The 22,079-nt window shown below is 37.8% G+C and overlaps 2 protein-coding genes across 5 annotated transcripts in view; both read left to right on the top strand.

Moving 5' to 3' along the window:
• The window catches only part of LOC106779919 (AP-1 complex subunit gamma-2), a 42,732-nt gene extending 20,874 nt beyond the window's left edge, over positions 1-21,858 (top strand). Inside the window, exons 10-18 of one of the 4 annotated variants that reach the window (XM_014668138.2) lie at positions 34-156; positions 5,443-5,538; positions 9,997-10,124; positions 11,288-11,392; positions 11,499-11,737; positions 19,402-19,635; positions 19,713-19,888; positions 21,052-21,156; positions 21,249-21,858. In XM_014668138.2, the coding sequence (XP_014523624.1) occupies positions 34-156; positions 5,443-5,538; positions 9,997-10,124; positions 11,288-11,392; positions 11,499-11,737; positions 19,402-19,635; positions 19,713-19,888; positions 21,052-21,156; positions 21,249-21,344 (1,302 nt within the window). In that variant the 3' untranslated portion in view covers positions 21,345-21,858. Of the gene's footprint in view, positions 1-33; positions 157-5,442; positions 5,539-9,996; positions 10,125-11,287; positions 11,393-11,498; positions 11,738-19,371; positions 19,636-19,712; positions 19,889-21,051; positions 21,157-21,248 lie in introns of all 4 variants that reach the window. The other 3 variants (XM_014668137.2, XM_014668139.2, XM_014668136.2) reach the window with 3 other exon arrangements.
• Positions 219-2,623, top strand: LOC111240859. The gene is made up of 2 exons (XM_022776767.1): positions 219-2,208; positions 2,310-2,623. The coding sequence occupies exons 1-2, from the start codon at positions 1,733-1,735 to the stop codon at positions 2,332-2,334; spliced, it is 501 nt and encodes a 166-aa protein (XP_022632488.1). The 5' UTR covers positions 219-1,732; the 3' UTR covers positions 2,335-2,623.
• Positions 21,859-22,079: the final 221 nt, after the last annotated feature.

The raw sequence follows: 22,079 nt of genomic DNA on the forward strand, positions 1-22,079 counted from the left end.
TGCAAATTGTGATCTTTTATGCTATACTAGTAGGCTGGGAACTATGTGAAAGATGAAGTATGGCATGCCTTAATTGTTGTGATAAGTAATGCTTCTGAACTTCATGGATATACAGTAAGAGCATTGTACAAGGCATTTCAGAGGTCAGCTGAACAGGTGCTCTTTTCGGCTTTCACAATCTCTGTTTATGCTTTTTGATTTTCTTGTACTATGTTGTAATCTGGGATAATATCTGTAGAATCTTCCTAATTAGAGGAAATAGATACATAATATTTTATTTTATTTTATTTTTCCCTAGGTTTCCTAGTTTCCCTATTTCCCTTTTTAGGAGAACTAGATTATTACAAATAGAAGGTTTGAGAATGTATTTTTCATGATTTGAGAATAAGAATAAGTCTCATTTTCAACTTGGTGTCAGAGCTCCTGATCTTAGGGGCTAGATTCCGCTGCAAGAAGCGCACCGCCACCACTGCCCGACCACCGCCGCTGCCACCGTCGTCGGTCGGGGTCGTCGATAGGGCAGAAAGGTGCGCCCAACACCGGCGATCACAGAGCCTGAAGTCGCTCCTCGAACGGAGCTGCCACGCGCCGCCACCGTCGCCGGCGCGTGTAGCCCACGTGCCCACCTCCAGCAAGACCCACTTGCCACCACCGCCACAGACAGGGTCGCCGGAGCCCCCAGAGTCCGTTCCTAGGGTCGGTGACGACTAGTTTGGGCTGTATTTGAGCAGATCTGACTTTTACGTTTTGCTCCTCTTTTTTCGGTGAAACCCACTCGCCGTCGCCGCCACAGAAGGGTCGCCGGAGCCTCCTGATTCTGTTCCTTGGGTTGGTGACGACCCGTTTGGCCTTTATTTGAGTAGATCTGAGTTTGAAGTTTTTGCCCTTTTTTTCTTGGGTACGGGATGTCTGAAGAAAAGAGTATTCCTTTGGGGGCACCCAATGACTTACCAAATATAGGAAGTACCTCGTGGTTGGATGGTTAGAATTACTTACAATGGAGTCAATTTATTTTAAGGATTCTCAAGAGTCGCTCCAAACTTGATCATATACATGGAGGAGGACTAACACCAAATGACAAACATTTTTCAATGTGGGATAGAGAAGATTCTTTAATTATGACTTGGATGTGGCAATCCATGACTCCAGAAGTAAGGAAAAATTATATGTTTCATTCTTCCACAAAAGAAATATGGGATGATTTACAGAGTACTTTTTCTTTAAAAAAAGATCTTGCTGCTACCTATGATATCAAGAACAGGATATTTAATACAAAACAGGGCTCCCTTTCTGTAACAGAGTATTACGGGATCCTGAATGGTCTTTGGATGGAACTCGATCAGATCCAAACAATAAAGATGTGTAAAACAGATGCTGCCGCTCTTGCTGAATTTATGGAAGGAGAAAAAATCTTTAAATTTCTCCAGGGCCTTAATCATGAGTACGACCCAATCCGGGTTCACATTTTTGGAAGAGAAAAATTACCATCCCTGTCAGAAGTTTTTTTTATGGTAAGAGGAGAAGAAACTCGGAGATTTGTCATGCTTCATGGAGGGATCTCCAACACAGGCTCTGCCATGACAACTGGAAAGGGAGTCCACAAGGGAACAAATGCTGGGGGAAAAACGTTTGAAAGAGGTACTCATGGGGACTATTGTACATACTGTAAAAGATTGGACATACCAAGGAAATATGCTTCAAACTCCATGGAAAAAAGAATGTTCTCGAGCACATGGGAAACAACAAAGGGCCTACTCAAAAATGGGTAAATCATACTACCTTAGAACGGAAAGCCACAAATCAATCTAATCCGTCCCAGTCTAATCCACCACCACCACCACCACCACCAGATCTTGATATGCAAACTTATAAGGAGAAACTCGAGCGCTTGGAAGCAATGATTGAATCAATGAGTAAGCCCTCTGGATCATGTACTCTGTCCATAAAAGGTAAGATTTGTCTCAATACTGTTGGTCATGTGTCTCACGGTATTTGGATCCTTGATTCGGGTGCAACTGATCATATGACACCTTTTAGTGGGAATTTCGATTCATATAACAAGAGCAATAAAGAACAACTTATTACAGTTGCAAATGGACAGGGTATACCTGTATGTGGCTCTGGGAATATATTCTTGGACTCATCTATTATATTGAAGGATGTTTTACATGTTCCTCAATTAGCTAATAGTCTTATCTCTGTGCAAAAATTCACAAAGGATTTAAATTGTTCAGTAATATTTTTTCCAACTTATTGTGTTTTTCAGGATCTTGCCACGGGGAAGATGATTTTAACTTCTAAGGAGCAAAGTGGGTTGTATTTTTTAGAGTTTGATGACCAAAGCAACACACAAATCATGAGTCAACAAGCTACATCTGAGACGTGGGCCAAATCACAAATATGGTTACATCATCAAAGGCTTGGGCATCCATCATTTAGTCTTATCAAGTCCCTGTTTCCCCATTTGTTTACCAAGGAGTCTGTTGAGTCTTTTAATTGTGATATTTGTCAATTGTCAAAACACCATCGTGCATCTTATCCTATTAGTAATAAAAAGAGTATTTCTCCATTTGATTTAATTCACTCTGATGTTTGGGCTCCTGTCATAGGTTCTATTTCTGGAGCCAAATGGTTCGTTACCTTTATTGATGATTGTACTCGTGTCACGTGGACATACCTTATGAAAAATAAATCTGGAGTTTTTCAAATTTTTGTTAACTTTTTCCGTCTTGTCCAAACTCAATTTGGAAAAAAATATAAAAAAAATTAGGTCTGATAATGGTACTGAATATGTGAATCATGAATTTCTCAATTTTTTGTCTCATAATGGTATTGTTCACGAACTAACCTGTGTTAACACCCCTCAACAAAATGGGGTTGCTGAAAGAAAGAAACGTCATCTTCTTGAGGTAACTAGAGCTCTTCTTTTTCAAATGTATGTTCCCAAACATTACTGGGGAGAAGCTGTGTTAACTGCCACATATCTCATCAACAGGTTACCCACTCGTATCTTAAATGGCATTAGTCCTATAGAGTCTCTATTGTCTTTTGTTCCTTCTTCTTCCCTCACAACGACCTAGTCGAGTCTTTGGATGTGTTGTTTTTGTTCACTCTCATCCTCCTAACCATGGTAAATTAGACCCCAGAGCCCTTAAATGTGTCTTTATTGGGTATCCTTCTAATAAAAAAGGGTACAAATGTTATCATCCTCAAAGTCGTCATGTCTTTATCACCATGGATGTCACCTTTCATGAAACCAAATCCTTTTATGTCAGTCCACCACTTCAGGGGGAGAAAGCACTTGAAGTGGATGAACTCTCCTTCTTGTCATTACCATGTTTGTCTTTGCAGGATGCCCAAGACCTGAGCAATGAAGCTACCATAGTTCACAGTGAGCAAGAAGAGGAAGACAGATTTTTTGGCAAAAAATATGCAAGAAGAGAACAACCCACTTCGACTCTAGAGCAAGAAGAACTGTCTGATCCGGAGGTGAGAATCCCTGAAGATATCAATGAGGAGGAGGTAAGTATTACTGAGGATTTACCCATTGCATTGAGAAAGGGAAGAAGATCATGTGCTAAATATCCTATTTCTCAGTATGTTTGCACTACCAATCTCTCTGATAAGCACAAAAGTTTTATTGCTGCCATCGATGCCACAAAAATACCTACTTCAATCTAGGAGGCCATGAAACTTGAACATTGGAATCAAGCTATGAAAGAAGAGATGAATGCATTAGAAAGAAATTCAACTTGGGAGATTGTTGATAAGCCAAGAGACAAGAAGGCAGTAGGGTGTAGATGGATATCCACAGTCAAACATAAGGCAGATGGGACAATAGAAAGATATAAAGCTAGATTGGTGGCAAAAGGATATGCCCAGACATATGGGATTGATTATGAGGAGACATTTGCCCCAATGGCAAAGATGAATACAGTTCGAGTTATTCTCGCTTTGGCTGCCCATTTTGGATGGGACTTACACTAGCTGGATGTGAAGAATGCCTTTCTTCATGGAGATCTAGACGAGGAAGTGTACATGGAGATTCCTCCAGGTTTTGAAGTGAAAAATGAAAGAAACAAGGTATGTCTCCTAAAGAAAGCATTGTATGGTCTTAAACAATCCCCCAGAGCATGGTTTGGAAGATTTACAAAAGCAATGGTTTCCTTGGGATACAGACAAAGCATACTCTATTCATAAAGCACTCTTCTGCAGGTAAACTCACTTTATTGCTTGTCTATGTGGATGATATGATTATTGCAGGAGATGATGAAACAGAAAAATTGGCATTAAAGNAAAAATTGGCAGCTCAATTTGAAATGAAAGACCTAGGAAAACTCAAATATTTTCTTGGAATAGAGGTTGCCTACTCCAAGAACGGAATTTTCATCTCCCAAATGAAATATGTACTTGATCTCCTCAAAGAAACATGAAAGTTAGGATGTAGAACCTCAACTGTTCCTATAGAACAGAATCATAGAATTGGAAGTGAAGAAAGTGCTCCTGTAGAGAAGGCCCAATATCAGAGATTGGTGGGAAAATTGATTTATCTATCACACACAAGACCAGACATTGCTTATGCAGTTAGTGTAGTGAGCCAATTTATGCATGATCCAAGAGAGAGAGACATATGCAAGCAGTTGAGAAAATTCTCCAATACTTGAAGTCAAGTCCAGGAAAGGGGCTATTATTCTAAAAGGAAGACACATTGAATATGAAGATATATACTGATGCTGACTATGCGGGTTCTATTACTGATAGAAAACCTACTTCTGGGTATTGTGTATTTCTTGGAGATAGTTTGGTAACATGGAGAAGCAAAAAGCAAGATAGAGTATCCCGTTCTAGTGCAAAAGCTGAATTTCGAGCCCTTGCTCAAGGAATGTGTGAAGGACTCTGGATGAAAATCATCTTGGATGATCTTAAAGTCAAAGTGGAGCACCCGGTGCAACTACACTGTGACAATAAGTCTGCATGAACATAGCCCATAATCCAGTACAGCATGACACAACCAAACACATTGAAATTGATAGACATTTCATCAAAGATAATCTTGACAGAGGCTTTGTGATTACAACTCATGTTCCTACAGAACTTCAAATAGCAGATATTTTCACAAAAGGGCTTCTTCCGGGTAGATTTCAAGATCTTGTAGGCAAGTTGGGAATGATTGATATTCATTTACCAACTTGAGGGGGAGTGTTGTAATCTGGGATAATATCTGTAGAATCTTCCTAATTAGAGGAAATAGATACATAATATTTTATTTTATTTTATTTTTTCCCTAGGTTTCCTAGTTTCCCTATTTCCCTTTTTAAGAGAACTAGATTATTACAAATAGAAGGTTTGAGAATGTATTTTTCATGATTTGAGAATAAGAATAAGTCTCATTTTCAACTTACTGCAATTGATTTAATTTCATTGCTTAATGTCTTTCATCAGGACACTCTTGCTCGCGTTGCAATGTGGTGCATTGGAGAGTATGGTGAATTCTTAATCAACAATGATGGAATGCTTGATGTCGAAGATCCCATAACGGTGAGTAACTGGTTTCTTCTTGAAATGTTGTAAATAATATTTAACTTGAATGGTGAGAGGGAATAAAGGAATATTTTATTAATTACAATCATGCTAATTACATTCGCAACTCCTCTATTTTTAACAAGCACATTCTCTAAAAAAGCAAATAAAATCTGCTGGAATGAATGTGTTGCGTATCCGAGTGGAAGACGTAACGAGAACAATCTCTCACACACTCAAGACAAGCAAAAGAACAATGAAAGAATGGAATTGAACGAAAGAATCTCTTTTATTGATGGTAATATGTGGATAAACAAAAGTAAACAATAATTTGGAGCATAACTTCTGTCAATTATTTCTAATAATTGGGAGTAGGATCTCCATCAATTACCTGAGAGCATAACCTCTCCTACAAAAACTCACAAATAAAAAACATACCTTTAACCCTAGACTCTAGCCTTATTTATACTATAGTATTTTCTGCCCATCTCCTACTAAATATTTCTCTAGAATATATCTATATTTAATGTAAATATCCCCCTGTATAATCCCCTAGTATCTATCATTAATTATAAATATTATATATTGTATATTTCTTTGGATTGTATATTTATTTACTATAGTTATCTTGTACTGAATAATATCCTAAGATATGGCTTTCATTACTGTTAGGCCTCTACTGATATATAATAGGAGAAAAGCAGTACACAACCTAACTGCCAAAGCAGTTAAGAGGGTCGGTTGAGGGGATCATGTATATAAAGGGGAATTAGTTGTAATTGGAGAGGGGGAGTGAATTCATTTGTTTTGTCAGGAACTATATGGTCCTGTAGGGGGAGGTTAAGTTCTCTGAATCAATTGTATCTTGTATTCTTGATTGTTTGGCAATATACAGAGGTTATACAGTCTGAGTTGGGTGTTGGGTGCGGTACTGTGTGCTTTCTATAGGTTCTTGATTAAAAGAACCTATCATTTGGTCCGACCTGCCGAATCAAGGGCTACCGGATCGAAAGGGGGGTTGACGGAAATGGCGAGCAACACCGAGGGAAGGTTGGAGAATCTTGAAATTACGGTAGAAGGAATTAAGGCTGAAATTGCTGCGATACGATGGGACATGCAACAGATAATGAGGGTACTCGGGACGCAGACGAACCACAACGATGGACAATCCGACGACAACTCTGTTAATAAGAATCAGCGGCGGGGAGAGGAGGAAGACGGAGGAAGAGGGGTCGGAAATCAACCAGAGGGGCAGAAACAGTGGCGGAAACAGGTGACGCTACCCATCTTCGAGGGGATCGATCCCCTGAACTGGATCTATCACGCAGAGATATTTTTTGAACTTCGAGGAGCAGCGGAGGAGGAGAAAGTGCGACTCGCGTGCATGAGCATGGAGGGTAGTGCAGGTTTTTGGGTTAGAGTCTGGAAGGAGAAAGCCAAGAATCATTCTTGGGGTGGTTTGAAGAAAGCCATGGTAATAAGGTTCAGAACAGTTAGTGAGCGATCGGCGACATTCAAACGGAAGGGGGCGGTGGACGAGTTTGTACAAGACCCCAAGATTTTGGAGGACCGAATGAAGAAGGTGGGGGATGAGCAGTTGTTGGTAGAGAGTTGAGCAGGACCGAACGGTATGGGAAGACTGAACGGTATGAATGGGTCAGAGGCCAGTCGCAGACCGAACGGTTTGGACAACAGAAACCGAACGGTGAGGAATTTAGCTTACCCAGAATTTTTGAAAAGACGGGAAGAAGGCCATTGTTTTCGGTGCGGGGGTCCGTTTGCACCAGGCCATCACTGTTCGGAGAGGAGTTTACGCGTTATGCTTCTGGCGGAGAATGAGGAAGATGACGCAGGCAACAGGGTAGACCAGAGATGAAACTGATGGAACTATCTGCATGCTCAGCGGAGGGGTTGATTCAGCCCAAAACTATGAAGTTACCCATAGGCGACACACCCCCTGATCATGTGAGCTTGGGGGATGGGCAGAGAAAGGTGACAAGGGCATGCTGTGAGAAGGTCGAAATTTTCCTGGTGGAGACGAAGGTCGAAGAAAGATACCATTTTTTCGAACTAGGCAGTGTTGATATCATCCTAGGGGTTGAATGGTTAACCAAGATGGGAGAGATGATGATAAAGTGGAAAGAAAGGATCGTGGGGTATAATCTGGGGGGTAAGAAGGTGATGATACAGGGCGACCTAGCTTTATCCCAACAGTTGGGTGAACCACAAGTTTTACGAAAGTTAATAGGTGCTGGGTCATGGGTCTTAGTGTGGAATGTGGACGTAGTGGAGCAGGGGACTAGCGGTGAGGTGACAGGTGATTTGATCGAGCAGCAGAAAGTGGGGCTCAGAGCAATGCTGCAGGCGCACTACCTTGTGTTCCGAGAGAGAGAAAGTTTGCCTCCACTTTGTGATATAAAGCATCATTACAGAAAAAAAATTGAGACTCGGAAACTGGGTTGGATCGAGAGAAAAATAATTAAGGTCAGAAGAGATCTTGAGACTGGTGGTGGGAGAACCAAGAACAACAAAACAAAGGAAAACTAAACTGAGCATGAATCTTTTAATCTTTACAAAGCTGATACCCATTGGACATCATGGCTGGTTCCTATGTTTAGGGTTTCTAATATTGTTGTTTCTGTTATTTGCATGTACATCAACAATTGTCTCAAAAATAACTTCGGTCCCCATGATGGCTGCATGGCTAAGTTCCTTGGAAGGTTCTCTTTCGAACCTATGCAGGAGAACTCGTTGCAGGGGAACTCGTTGCGTGGTCTTTTTTCTTCAACATTGATTGAGATTGGAGGGAATTGCTGGCTGAATTTCAGGAACAGTACCCTAACTTCAACCTTGGGGACAAGGTTGTTTCGGAGGAGGGTGGTATTGTTAGGCCTCTACTGATATATAATAGGAGAAAAGCAGTACACAACCTAACTGCCAAGGTAATTAAGGGGGTCGGTTGAGGGGATCATGTATATAAAGGGGAATTAGTTGTAATTGGAGAGGGGGAGTGAATTCATTTGTTTTGTCAGGAACTATCTGGTCCTGTAGGGGGAAGTTAAGCTCTCTGAACCAATTGTATCTTGTATTCTTGATTGTTTGGCAATATGCAGAGGTTATACAGTCTGAGTTGGGTGTTGGGTGCATGTACTATGTGCTTTCTATAGGTTCTTGATTAAAAGAACCTATCAATTACTCTAATTAACTTCTCCAGAATATCCTCTCAGAATATCTTCCTTATTACTCTAATTATCTTCGCGCCCATCCTGTTGTGGCAGTTAGGATGCTTCCTCGCTGCTTCCAACCATTTGGCCTGGTTGTCCCCACTTGCCTACCGTTCGGTCAACTCGCTTCCCTTTGTCAACCGTTCGGTTAGCTTGCTCCCCAGCCTTCCACCGTTCGGCTTACTTGCTCCCCTTTGTAAACTGTTCGGTCAACTTGCCCCCTGCATCCGAACCTATACAACACTGGGTTGTTGTAAAATGGAATCTAAGACATATTAAAGAAACTCTTGACTATGGTCTTGATTTTCAACTTGCTCCAGGCATGTTGTGTTGTAGATTGGGCATCAGATCCGGATGATAGGAGATATGCTTCAATGTTTTGAACCTGATTTCTTGTCTTGGTGGTCCGAAAAGTAAATGGTTGTTGCTAGATCTAGTATTTCACTAGAATGTAGAAGCTTGGCTCGTATTACTGCTAGTTGCTTGGAGACATTATTATCAGAACTTCAAGTTTCTCACACCACTCTTGTGTTTTGTGATAATATGTGCATTGTTGCTCTTGCACATAATTCTATTCCTCATACCAGAACTAAGCATATGGAACTAGGTCTTTTCTTTGCCTGGAAAAGGGTTGTTCAGCTTCTTCATGTAGTGATCAATGTTCCAACATTCTCACCTAAGCTCTTTCTCCAACTAGATTCAGTGCTTTGCGTTTCAAGCTCAGAGTGATGGAATCAGGGCCTGCTCCTCACTCCCTATGAGCTTTCGTGGGGGTGGGTATTGGTGTACAGTTTTACTCCTTAAATCTTTACTTACCTGTACAACTGTAGAACAATTAGAATATTCTTTTCTCTGTGCAAACTAACTGTTAGTCAATTACATATTAGTTGCTTAGTTTGTTATATGTTTGTTACTCAGATCTAACTAACTTTTAGTTACTTTCTTAGCTTTTCAGACATTATTACATGTACCTATCTATCAGTTTGTAAGTGGGTTGGATTATTTTACCCAATGAGCCAGTTACGGAGTTCCCGTTGTGTCTTTTCCTTTCTTCATGAAAGAAATGTAGCTTAGTTTAATAATGATTGGACTATTGGCTATTGATGTGTTTAAGACGCTCTGCCTGCAATGTATATTGTAGCACCTAGGAAATTCTAGAGAATTTATCTTTCATTACATTTTCATCTTACCGTTTTTTTTTTTGTTTTTTTTCTTTAAAATTTTTCATCCTTCATTTGTTTCATGCAAGCAGGTGACTGAGTCAGATGTTGTGCATGTTGTAGAGATTGCTTTAAAACGGCACTCATTGGATATTACCACAAAAGCAATGACTTTGGTTGCTCTATTGAAGTTATCTTCACGGTTTCCTTCTTGTTCAGAGTATGATTTTCCTCTGTTGATTTGGTTATACATATCTATTACATTATACCTTAAAATGGAATTTTTCTGAGTAAATTACACTTAAGACATGCGAGTATTATATTGTCGTTCCCTATGTTAAATACACACTTCCCTCCCCTAACATATTTGGTTATATGATATTATTTTAAACTTGTTAATGTTTCATTAATTTCCATTAAAAGAGTTTATTACTAAAATATCCTTTTTAACCCGATCATCTCCTAAGAGATGCAAGTTATTACACCTAATATATTACCCTTCACTCTATTTTGAAACTTTTCCTTGGAAACAATTTTATGACCTAAATATCTTTTACAATCTCCTACCTTAAGATTTTTTATGGTACATGTTTCTTTTTTCCTATTTTAAGATATATAATTATCTTCTTTAATAGATGAAACGTACATCACAGTTTTCAACATTTTTCTTCTGTAAAATATATAATAGTTTCTATCAAAGAATATTCTTTTGATCAGAAAATCATTTGTTAGTACGCTTTCGCACTTTCTTTACAAAAATGTGTGCTACTAAATTATTTTTGTTTTTATAATATATTTTTGGTCCTAAATTCTTTCTCCAATGTACGAACAGCTAATTTAGTTGGACATTTTTGTCATTCCGAAGTGTTTACTTTGCTTGCAGCGCCTTAGGAAAGTGAAACAATGTTGATGTGTAGATAGGAAACAATGTTAGGACATCGTGTGAGCAAAGGATAACTTTGTAAATTAATTTTTTTATAATGTAATTAAAATATATTTTAAAATCTTTTAAGTAATATTATGTTTTGGTTATAAGGTAAATGAACTAAACTGCGTATTTCAACTATAAGAGATGAGAACAATGGCATAGATACTTGTTCTCTCAAGGGAGGGGAGTGTAATTTACTTTACTTTTTTACTGCCTTTACTTTTGATGAATGCTATGTTATATTTTAGTATAACCCAGCAGGTCCAGCTCAAAATAGTAACACTTATGGCCAGATCAAATCCCATATGCCTGTGTTTTCATCTCTAACAAAACATGGATCTTTTTCATCCATGTATCTTCACCCCTACACATCAAATACATATGTGCCTATGATAAGCTCAAATCTTGCTTGTATTTGTACATTTGACGCGAAAGCGTTCTCATTCAATATGTAGGAGAATCAGGGAAATAATCGTTCAGTACAAAGGGAACTTTGTGTTAGAATTGCAGCAAAGATCCATAGAATTCAATTTGATTATGGCAAAGCATCAAAATATTAGGTGAGGTTAACCATTTTGTATGTATAATATATTATTTCAAAAGCTTAAATTGCTACTATACCCTTAAGTGGAAACCCATATAGGGAAAATATTTATCATCGTGCAGGCCTACACTTGTAGAGAGGATGCCAGTTCTGGATGAGGCTACTTTCATTGCTAGGAGGGCTGGATCTTTGCCAGATGCAGCTTCAACACCTACAAATGGAGTAGCCAAAGCTGTGGCTCCTATTGTAGATCTCCTTGATATAAATTCAGATGATGCTCCTATACCAAGCTCGTCAGGTGGTGGTGATCTTTCTCATGACCTTCTTGGTGTCAATATTTCATTGGCAGCTCAGAAGTCTGGTTAGTGTTTGTGGTGTATCTTATAAATTATCATAATGCTTCTATAAATGAAGTGTTTGTACCTAATAATTGCCATCATTGTTTATTACAATACGGGTTTGACAATTTTCTTAGAAAAAATCTTTTGGAGGAGCAGAAGAATGCAGAAAGATGACAAGACACCCAATACCTTAGATATTAGTCACATAACAGGACATACCAATCAGTTTGTAAGTAACATCCCTATAGGGACCATGAGCAGCTGATTAAAGGAAAGATAAAATACCTGTCCCAATCGTCATCTATAGATGAAAAAGATCCCTTGAAAACTCTGGCATTCCTTTCCTGTTAGAGACGTCAAAGAACTGGAAAGACACACTGCCAAAAATCTTGGCTGGCTCTACAAAAGCCAAAAGAACTAATGTTATGTTAGATTTCATCTTAAAACCAATTGAACTTAAGCAAAGTTGTCCAACAAATATATGAATTGTACCCAATGTTAGAGATATTTCTCTTTCCTGTTTACTGTGAATTATAAACTTTACTGTTTTTTCCTTCATAACCATTGTAATTCTTCAATCTATATATAGGTTTCTGTAACAGAGTTACAACTCTTTTTAGCATGCACATATTCTTTTTAGTATCAAATTTCTTGTTAGATATCATATCAAGAGCACAGTGATCCATGCCTTTAGAAAATGTTCTACCTCCTTTCTCTTTGCCACTTGTAATCACTCAAGTGATACTTTGCAAACCCACAATGCTGCTCCTGATGGTGGTTTTGTTGTCTTTGTTCCACTACCAACTCCTGTTACAAAGCGAGGTAGGAAGAGAACTATTATTGTGGAATAATTTTCTTTGATTATTTGAGGAATGCATAGGTATTTAAGAAGGAATAAATATCCTAATTAAGGAAATAAATCTCCTGAGGTAAAGATCCTGAATAAGGAGCAAATATGCTAAATAATTCCTAATCCCAATCACTTAATTTTAGGGATTTCAAATAATACTATATTGTACAATAAATATATAATATTTCCACATATTTTGACCCCTCCCTCTAGCTGAAGAATAGATATTTGTCATTCCGAACTTGCTTATGAGGAAGATTGAGCTATTTAGGTCTTTCTTTAGCACATCAGTTACCTCCTCCCTGGAAGGAATGTATGACATGCATATTAGACCTTCTTCTAATTTTTCTTTGATAAAGTGTCTATCTATTTCAATGTGTTTTGTCCTGTCATGCTGGATGGGATTGTGTGCAATGTCTATTGTAGACTTAATGTCACAGTATAGTTTCATAGGACTCTTAAAATTAATTTTCAAGTCATTTAAGATAATTTTTTATCGATAATAATACTTGAGATTGAAAGTGTAAAATAATTCTTGAGGGCTTGATTGATCCCTCTCATAATCTCCTATTTATAAGAATAAATTAATACAAGAGTGCATGATAATTAGAGTAACCCTAGACACAATATAATCATGATAAATAGGGTAACCCTTGACATAATATAATGATGCTAAATAGGGTAAATATCCTAACACTCTCCCTCAAGCTGGAACATACAAATTGTATGTACCAAACTTTGAACAAATAAACTTAATCCGAGGACCCCTTAATGACTTGGTCAACACATTTGCGAGTTGATCGTTTGACCCAACAAACTCAGTACATATTTCTTTAGTCAACAACTTTTCACAAACAAAATGACAATATATTTCTATATGTTTAGTCCTCTTGTGAAGCACTAGATTTGATGCAATGTGGAGAGCAACTTGGTTATTGCAATACATCTTCATAGTATGGATGTTACAAAAGTTAAGCTTTTGAAGGAATTGTCTCACCCATATAAGTTCATGTGTTATTGACGCCATTGCCCTGTACTCGGCTTCAGCTGTTGATCGAGCTACTACATTTTGTTTCTTAGTTTTCCATGAAATAATGTTTCCTCTCAGAATAACACAGTATCCTGTAGTAGACCGTCTATCAATAGGCGAACATGCCCAATCTGCATCACAATACCTAGAGACCTGAATGCTTCCTTTATCTTCAAATAACAATCTTTGCCCGAGAGCCTTTGTGACATACCTTAGAATGCAAATGAGAGCATCCAATGGTCAACACATGGAGTCTGCATGAACTGACTAACCACTCCAACTGGAAAGTATAGATTTGGCCTTGTAATAGTGAGATACATCAGTTTTCCAACTAGCCTCTTATACCTCTCTGGATCGGAGAATAATTCACCTTTTGTCCTTAATTTCTAGTTTGGGTCCATGGGACTGTCTACCGGTCTGCAATCAATCATGCTTGTTTCTTGTAATACATCAAGAGCATACTTTGGGAGATTACAACTCCTCTTTTGATTGTCCTACTTCAATGCCTACAAAGTATTTGAGACTTCCAAGATCCTTGGTTTGAAAATGTCTACACAAGTACTCATTTAGTTGAGATATTCCAACAACATCATTTCTTATAATGACAATATCGTCAACATATACTATTAAGTAAACACATTTCCCAAGAGAAGAATGACAGTAAAAAACCGAATGGTCTACTTCACTGTGTTTTAGTCCAAATATTTGAACAATGGAGCTAAACTTTCCAAACCAAGCACGTGGTGATTGCTTGAGGCCATATAGAGATCGATGCAATTGGTAGACCATATCAGACTCCCCCTGAGCAACAAACGCAGGAGGTTGCTCCATATAAACATCTTCCTCAAGATCACCATGTAGGAAGGCTTTCTTGATATCCAATTGATGAAGTGGCCAGTGACAAATGGCTGTCATGGCAAAGAAGAGGCTAATAGTAGTCATCTTGGCTACAGGAGAGAAAGTGTCACAATAATCAAGTCGGGCTTTAAGTCGATCAATTTCACCATCAGGGCCAACTTTAACAGCATACAACTATCGGCAACCAACCGTCTTTTTGTCCGGGGGAAGGAGCACCAGCTCCCAAGTATTTCTATGGTTAAGAGCCTACATTTATGCAATCATAGCTTGTTGCCATCTAGGATGATCAAGGGCTTCTTTCACATTCTTAGGTATAACAATAGAAGACACTGAGGATAAAAGAGAAAAATAGGAGGACGACAATCGATGATAGCTAAGAAAATTATAAATGGGATGAGGGTTTCGAGTGGAACGAGTACCTTTTCTGAGGGCTATAGGCCATGCTGAATCATTTGCACCAGGAGGCGTGGGAGGAGGTGACGAGGGAGAAGAATCTGAAGTGGGAGATTCACCATTGTCTTGGGGAGGTGGACTATCCATTGGGGTCGCAGGTGGGATGATCTCAGTATGTGGAGAAACAGGTGTAGGAGGATTGTGATCAAGACTTGGAATGACAGAGACAGTGGAGCTATTTGACTCAGCCACTGGAGTAGGAAGGACCTGCTAGAGGATAGAAACATCTTGAACAGATAGAGAAAACTAAGGAGTCTGTTAATAGAATGTGACATTGGTAGACATGTAATACTTCTTAGTTTCAGGAGAGTAACACTAATATCCTTTTTGGAGTCGAGAATAACCTAAGAAGATACATTTGAGAGCGCGAGCAGAGAGTTTGTCTAGACCTGGAAACATGTCATGAACAAAACATACACAACCAAACACTTGGGAAGATGTATGAAAGAGATGATCATTAGGAAACATAAAGGAGAAAGGGACTTTATTACCAAGAGAGGAGGAGGGCATCCTATTAATAAGATAACATGCATTTAAGATGGCATCCCCCAGTGATGGGCAGGAATATAGGCACCAAGCAAAAGGGTACGGGTAGATTCAACCAAGTGTCTATTTTTTTGTTCTACTATACCATTTTGCTGCGGTATATGAGGACAAGTTGACTGATGTAAGATACCATGAGAACTCAAGATGACAAAAAAGGAGGATGTGAAATACTCTTTTGCATTATCACTTCTTAATATTTTGATTACTTGACCAAATTGATTCTTGATTTCATTCAAAAAGGATATGTAAAGGTAGCTAACAATTCAAAACGATCGATTTTTCATAAGATAAATCCAAGTACATCTTGAATATTCATCAATGAAAGTAACAAAATATCTAAAACTAAAGGAGGAGATACAACTAGGTCCTCATATGCCAGAATGGATGATGGAAAAACTAGAATTACATTTTGATTGAGACCTTTTAGGAAAGGAAGATCTAACATGTTTTCTTAATTGACATGACTCACATTCTAAGGTCTGGAGACCACTAAGTTCAGGACACATCTTTTTTAATTTGCACAAATGAGGATGGCCAAGTCGATCATGTAGTACTTTAGGATTACGAGTAGTAACACAGGACACCCTTGGATGAGATCCAAAATGGTATAATCCGCCAGCTTCATATCCTTCTTTAACCCGTCTCCCCGAACCACGTTCCTGTATAACAAAAGATTTGTGATCAAAGGTTATTGAACAATTTAGTATTTTGGTCAATTGGCTTAGGGAAATTAAATTAAAAGGACAATTAGGGACTAAAAGGACAAAGTTGAGATTAAGGGAGGGAGACAAGGAAACATGATCGACTCCTTTGGAGGAAGTTTTAAATCCATTTGCAAGGGTTATGAAATGAGGTTTTTCTCGAAAGAAAATAGATGAGAACAAAGAGGTATTACCAGAAATGTGATCAGATGCACTTGAGTCAATTACCCTTGAATTTTGACCTTCCATGGATTGAGAAATGCAGGCTATTGATGTACTGGTTGATTAAGATGGTTGTGCCAAGCTGTTAGACTTTAACCTTAGATACTCTTGATATTCATCCTCGGTGAACATAGAAGTGGAAGTTTCAGTCTTCGAAATCTTGATTGTTTTGGAAGGGAAACCATGTAAGGAGTAGCAATTCTCTTGAGTGTGACCCATCCTTTTATAGTATGTGCATTGAGGATGTCCCTGACCTCCTCGTCCTCCTCCTCTAGTGTCACGTCCTCCTCTTCCTCGTGTGGCAACCATGACACATAGTTCCACTAGTTCATACGCTTCCCGAGTTTGAGGTACTGGGACACGCATAAGGCGAGTGATCAATGTTTTCATGGAGGGGACCTCATGACTTGTCAAAAGTTGATCTCTTAGATGATCAAAATCGGGATGTAGGGCATGAAGGATCAACATCATGTAATATTTATTTAGTTTCTTCTTGATATCCTCTAATGGGTTCGCTTCCAAAAACATCCGGAGTTCTTCGACAGCAAATTGGGCTTCAGCCATGAAGGACACCATATCATGGTTTGTCATTTTAAGAGATGCAAGCTTGTTTGCAGTGTCATAGAGACGTTGAATATCGTTGGTATAGATGCTTTGAGCTTTCTTCCAAAAGGAGTGACAAGTTTTGAAAGCTCTCAGAGATATAAGAAGTTTGGGTTCCACTGATTGCCATTACAAGGCACACAACTCGAAATCTGCTTGTTTCCACTGATCAACTTTTTCAGAAAGCACATGGCTTCCATCTTGCTCAAGGTTGTCATAATGCCCTTGGCCAAGGAACCACATTTCAACGGCAATACACCATGATAGATAATTTTTTTCATTTAGCTTCTCAGAGGTAATTGATGGACTTCTGGAGAAGGAAAGAGCACTACTAGACACCATCTTTAAAGAAGAAGAATCGCACCAACGAGGAACTAGAAAACCCTAAAGGTTTAGACCACTTTCTTCAAGGGAGGCTACGAGACCCTTTCGAAGAGGAGATTGGAGGGTCAAAACGAGGAGAGGAAGGACCGACGACCACTGTGAAGGTGTCGCGACAGCGATCCAACGAGCAGAGGGTGGCGTGTGACAGTACGTGCCTGTTCACGCCGCACAAAGATGGAGTGCGTGGAGGAGAATGAGACCTCAGCACCGGTGGGGGTGGTCATCGCTCGAAGAGACGAGCTAGATCCGGTGGTCACCGGACGGAATTGTGACGAAACCGTGGCTGACAGTGTTGAAGAGGACATCCGCGGACAACGGCAAACAACACCGCCACCGGACAGATGCTACAAGACAGAAATTAGAACAGGATTGACCCGCTCTAATACCAAGTTGAAATTGAAACTGTAAAATAATTCTTAAGGGCTTGATTGATCCCTCTCATAATCTTTTATTTATAAGAATAAATTGATACAAAAATACATGATAATTAGGATAACCTTAGATACGATATAATCATGATAAATAAGATAATCCTTAACACAATATAATGATGATAAATAGGGTAAATATCCTAACAATAACTCACCTATTCCTTGAGAAATTGACCTGAATTCTAATGCAGCTGATGATCTACCCACCACGTTCTATTTTTTAGTCCTCCATGTCACTAGGTTTCCAGCTAGGAAAGTACACTATCCCATAGTCTCTGTCGATGTAGGCTTCAAGATCAAGTCTTTCATTCTTTTTGAATAGAACTCCTTTCCGGGATTGCCCTTCAAGTTATGCAGAATCTTGTAAGCAGCTTGAAGATATAATGGTTAAAACCCCCTTTCATTCTTTCATCTTTCTGTAGATCTGTGGTGGGTGATATTCAATATCTCAATATCAGTTGACCAAAAAGATGGTTATCCGTTAGCAAAGTTTGTTTGTTTATGTCAATCCCTCTCGAACCTCATTGAACTACTGTAAAATGAATATTAAGATATTTAAAGGAAACACTTTATTATGGTATCCAAATTATTCCTGCTCTTCCTAATCAACCTATAATGGTTAAAACATTTTGTGATGCAGACTGGCATGTTGATGTAGATGATCGTCAATCCACTTCTAGAGCATTATATCTTGGTCCTACTTTTGTTTCATATTTTTTTAAAAGTAGATTTTAATCCTAACTCAATCCTACAAAATCAACTTGTAAGGTAAGGTTTACACTCACTTATATATTGTAATTTGACCTTATCTCTAAACATGTGGGATCTTTAACAATTGTGATCTTGTAAACAAATAGTTTTTGCTAGATCTAGTACAAAAGCAAAATGTAGAAGTCTTACCTTTGCCATCACTTAATTTCTTTGGATTCAAAGAGATATTTCACTTTTGTGTTTATGGTCAATTATAAAACTGACTTTTTTGTTTTTTCCTTCATAACAATTGTAATTTTTTAATCTGCAAATGGATTTCTGTTACAGAAAATTACAACTCTTTTTATCGTGTACACAATCCTTTTAGTATTTATTTATTTTCATTCAATACCCAAGAGTTGAGTTAGGTAATATGAGACTTCCCAAAGCTCCATGGACGCCCGCCAGAACAACTGAGCCTATCACGATAGGCAATTACCAAAATGAGTTATAGACTGTAATCATAGTAGATTTCATCTTAAAACTAATTGTCGTTAAGCAAAGTTGTCCAACAAATAAATAAGTTGCTTCCTAATAAATGAGGTAGATGATGAGAGACTTCCCAACAAGTTAGTCGTTGTTTAGTTTTAAAAATATCACAGAAACTTAGTATTTTATGGGTTTAGTTTCATTAGCCATAAGTAATTTGTAAAGTACAAATTGAAATGTGAAGCTTGCTTTTCCCGAGGAAAAACCAAGACATGCGTTTTTTTGTTTATCCTGGATTTTTATGTGGAATAGTGTAAAATCATTTTGTCTCCTTTATGGTGAATTGTTCAATTTAACATATTCATATTATCTCTGACATTTAGTTTTGCATTTTTAGATGCTAATCAACCCTCAGAAAATGGCACAGATGTTCTTTTGGATCTGTTGTCAATTGGATCGCCTTCTGCACCAAATGAATTACCTGCACAAAGCAACTCATCTACAATAGACATATTGTCCTCCAAACCAAGTAAGAAGGCACCACTTTCACCATTAGATGATCTGGCATCACTTTCACCTTCTTCTAGAACAACTTTAAATGCTGGAGCTTCGCCTTTAGTGGACTCATTAGACGGTTTTGTCCCCAGCCCACTAACAGGAGGTAAACATTGTTTAGCAAGTAGGTGATTTATACCTTGTCCAAGTACTAATTCCTCGTTCTTCTCTTGTCTTGAATAGAAAACAATGAACTGGTTTATCCATCTATAACTGCATTCGAGAGTAGCTCCTTGAGGTTGGTGTTTAATTTCTCAAAACAGCCAGGGAACTTACAAACTACCAACATTCAGGCTACCTTTACAAATTTGACCTCAAATGTATATACAGATTTTGTTTTTCAGGCTGCAGTTCCAAAGGTATGCTATTTAGTATGCTGTTCAGTGAGAGTTTCTACATGTACTGTTAAGATCATCATACTGAGGATGTTTATATTTGTCTACCTCCTTTCATAGTTTCAATATACTTTATATTCAGAAATTATGGGTGCAATTTTGGCTTTGGAAATAGCAATTAAAGGTTAGGATAAATCATGGATTGGGTGTGATTCGGAGTTGGTTATTTAAGTTGTCGGAGATCTTATATTAACTAAAGATATGATTAAATAATAATATATAATTTCATACAAATCCTACTTTATAAGTCAATTTTATGAAATTGAGTTAAACTTAAATATCACTCAAATATATAGTCTCACGCTTGAGATATTCTATTCCCGACATGAAGAGATATATTAGAAATTCCATATCGATTAAGACATGAAGGGATATATTAGAAATTCCATATCGATTAAAATATGATCAAATTATAGTATATATGAAAGTGTAAACTTTATGTTATAAATCGGTTTTGTAAGGTTAAGTTTGAAGTACACTTTCTAATACAAGCGTTCAGAAAAGTAAATTAACTCTTTCGCAACTTAGATACAGTTGGTTGAATTATATTGAGCAGAGTTGACATTTTAGCCTTTTTCTCATATCTTTAGGGGAGTTAGACACAAGTTTACCTATTATGGGTCTATATTTCAGGGTTATTTCTAGTGGAATAATATTCTCAGTTTTACTCGTCTAGATTTTTTAGGAATAGATTAGAATTTTTCGTAGTTATTGGTTTTTTGTTAAATAGTGAGTTTGAGTTTGGTCGTCACTTCACATGTATTTTTTTCTTTTCTGTTCTATTGTGATTTTGAGGTGTTGCAAATAGTTGGTGTTGTTTGAGGTGCAGATCTAGTTGGGATGACAAACAACACAATGATGTTTGAGCACTACCATTCTGGTTAAAAAAAACCTGTAATAAGAACTTCACAACATAAAGAAACCAGAGCTTGGGGCTGTTTAATTGTTTCGGCTTTTGATTGACCGTGATTATGACTGTAACAAGAACTTCTAGCAATAAAATGCCACTATGAATGATATCCTATTAATCTGTTTAGTTGTTCCAAATTTTGAGTGCTAAATATGTACATTTTGCAAATCATGGTTATCGTATTTCTCATCTCCTTACGTGTTTTTTGTATTTTCAGTTTCTTCAGTTGCACTTAAATCCAGCTAGCGGCAATATCCTCACTGCTAGTGGAAAGGAGTCCATCACGCAAAATATGAGACTTACTAATTCTCAACATGGAAAGGTAGACTTACTAATTCTCAACATGTGCCTTATGATTTTATATACAAATGCTTCTTGGAGAAGATGTGACGGTTAGCAATTATTTTATTTCAGAAGTCTCTTGTCATGCGCATAAAGGTATCGTACAAGATAAATGGCAAAGAGACACTGGAAGTAGGACAAATCAATAACTTTCCTCGTGAGTTATGAGGACATATGGTCAGAGGTTATTCTTGCTGTGCACAAATTGCCCTCTATATTTTCCGCACTTTAGTCTTTTGAGGAATTTTCATGATCTATTCTTTCATGAGGTCTCAGTACGGTTCATGCAATAAACCGGGATCGCTTTTTGGGATCAAGTTGTGGTCTGTTTGGTGGCTTCACACATCTTCCATTAGTACAGAATATTCCTGCATGAAAAAGTCAAAATCTTTTTTTTTTTTTTTTCGTTTCGAGGCAAATATTTGCATCATATTGAATTCTTTAGGTGCTAACTATTTTCTTTGAAGGTGGTTCGATCAATGCGTTTCAGGTTATAAGTGTTCATGTAGTTTAATATCTAATACGGATTTAAGATACTAGTCATATTTTTTTTTTTTTTAAATATCTATCGTAATGTATGTAAAAGATCAGATAAGGTTGTAATGTTGATATGTAGAATAGAAGTCAGAGTGTGGTTTATGCTGTTAGACATCTCAATTATTTAGATTATTTTAATGCTCCATTTATATATCTAGCCGGCCTTTATACTCAAAGGATCATATTATTTCTAGTTAAAAGGGTGAAGATATGATCTATTCTCATCTATTCCTGCATACTTTTTATTCCTCTTCATTTTTTTATCATATCAATTAAATTACACAACTTTCAAAACATTTTATTTTCATTTCTCATTTACTTTTACTTTAGGTTAAACTTCTTTGAAAGTCCTTATTTACGTGGATT

This window comes from Vigna radiata, unplaced genomic scaffold (genome assembly GCF_000741045.1).
Source record: "Vigna radiata var. radiata cultivar VC1973A unplaced genomic scaffold, Vradiata_ver6 scaffold_73, whole genome shotgun sequence".
In the NCBI taxonomy this organism is placed as follows: Eukaryota; Viridiplantae; Streptophyta; class Magnoliopsida; order Fabales; family Fabaceae; genus Vigna; species Vigna radiata.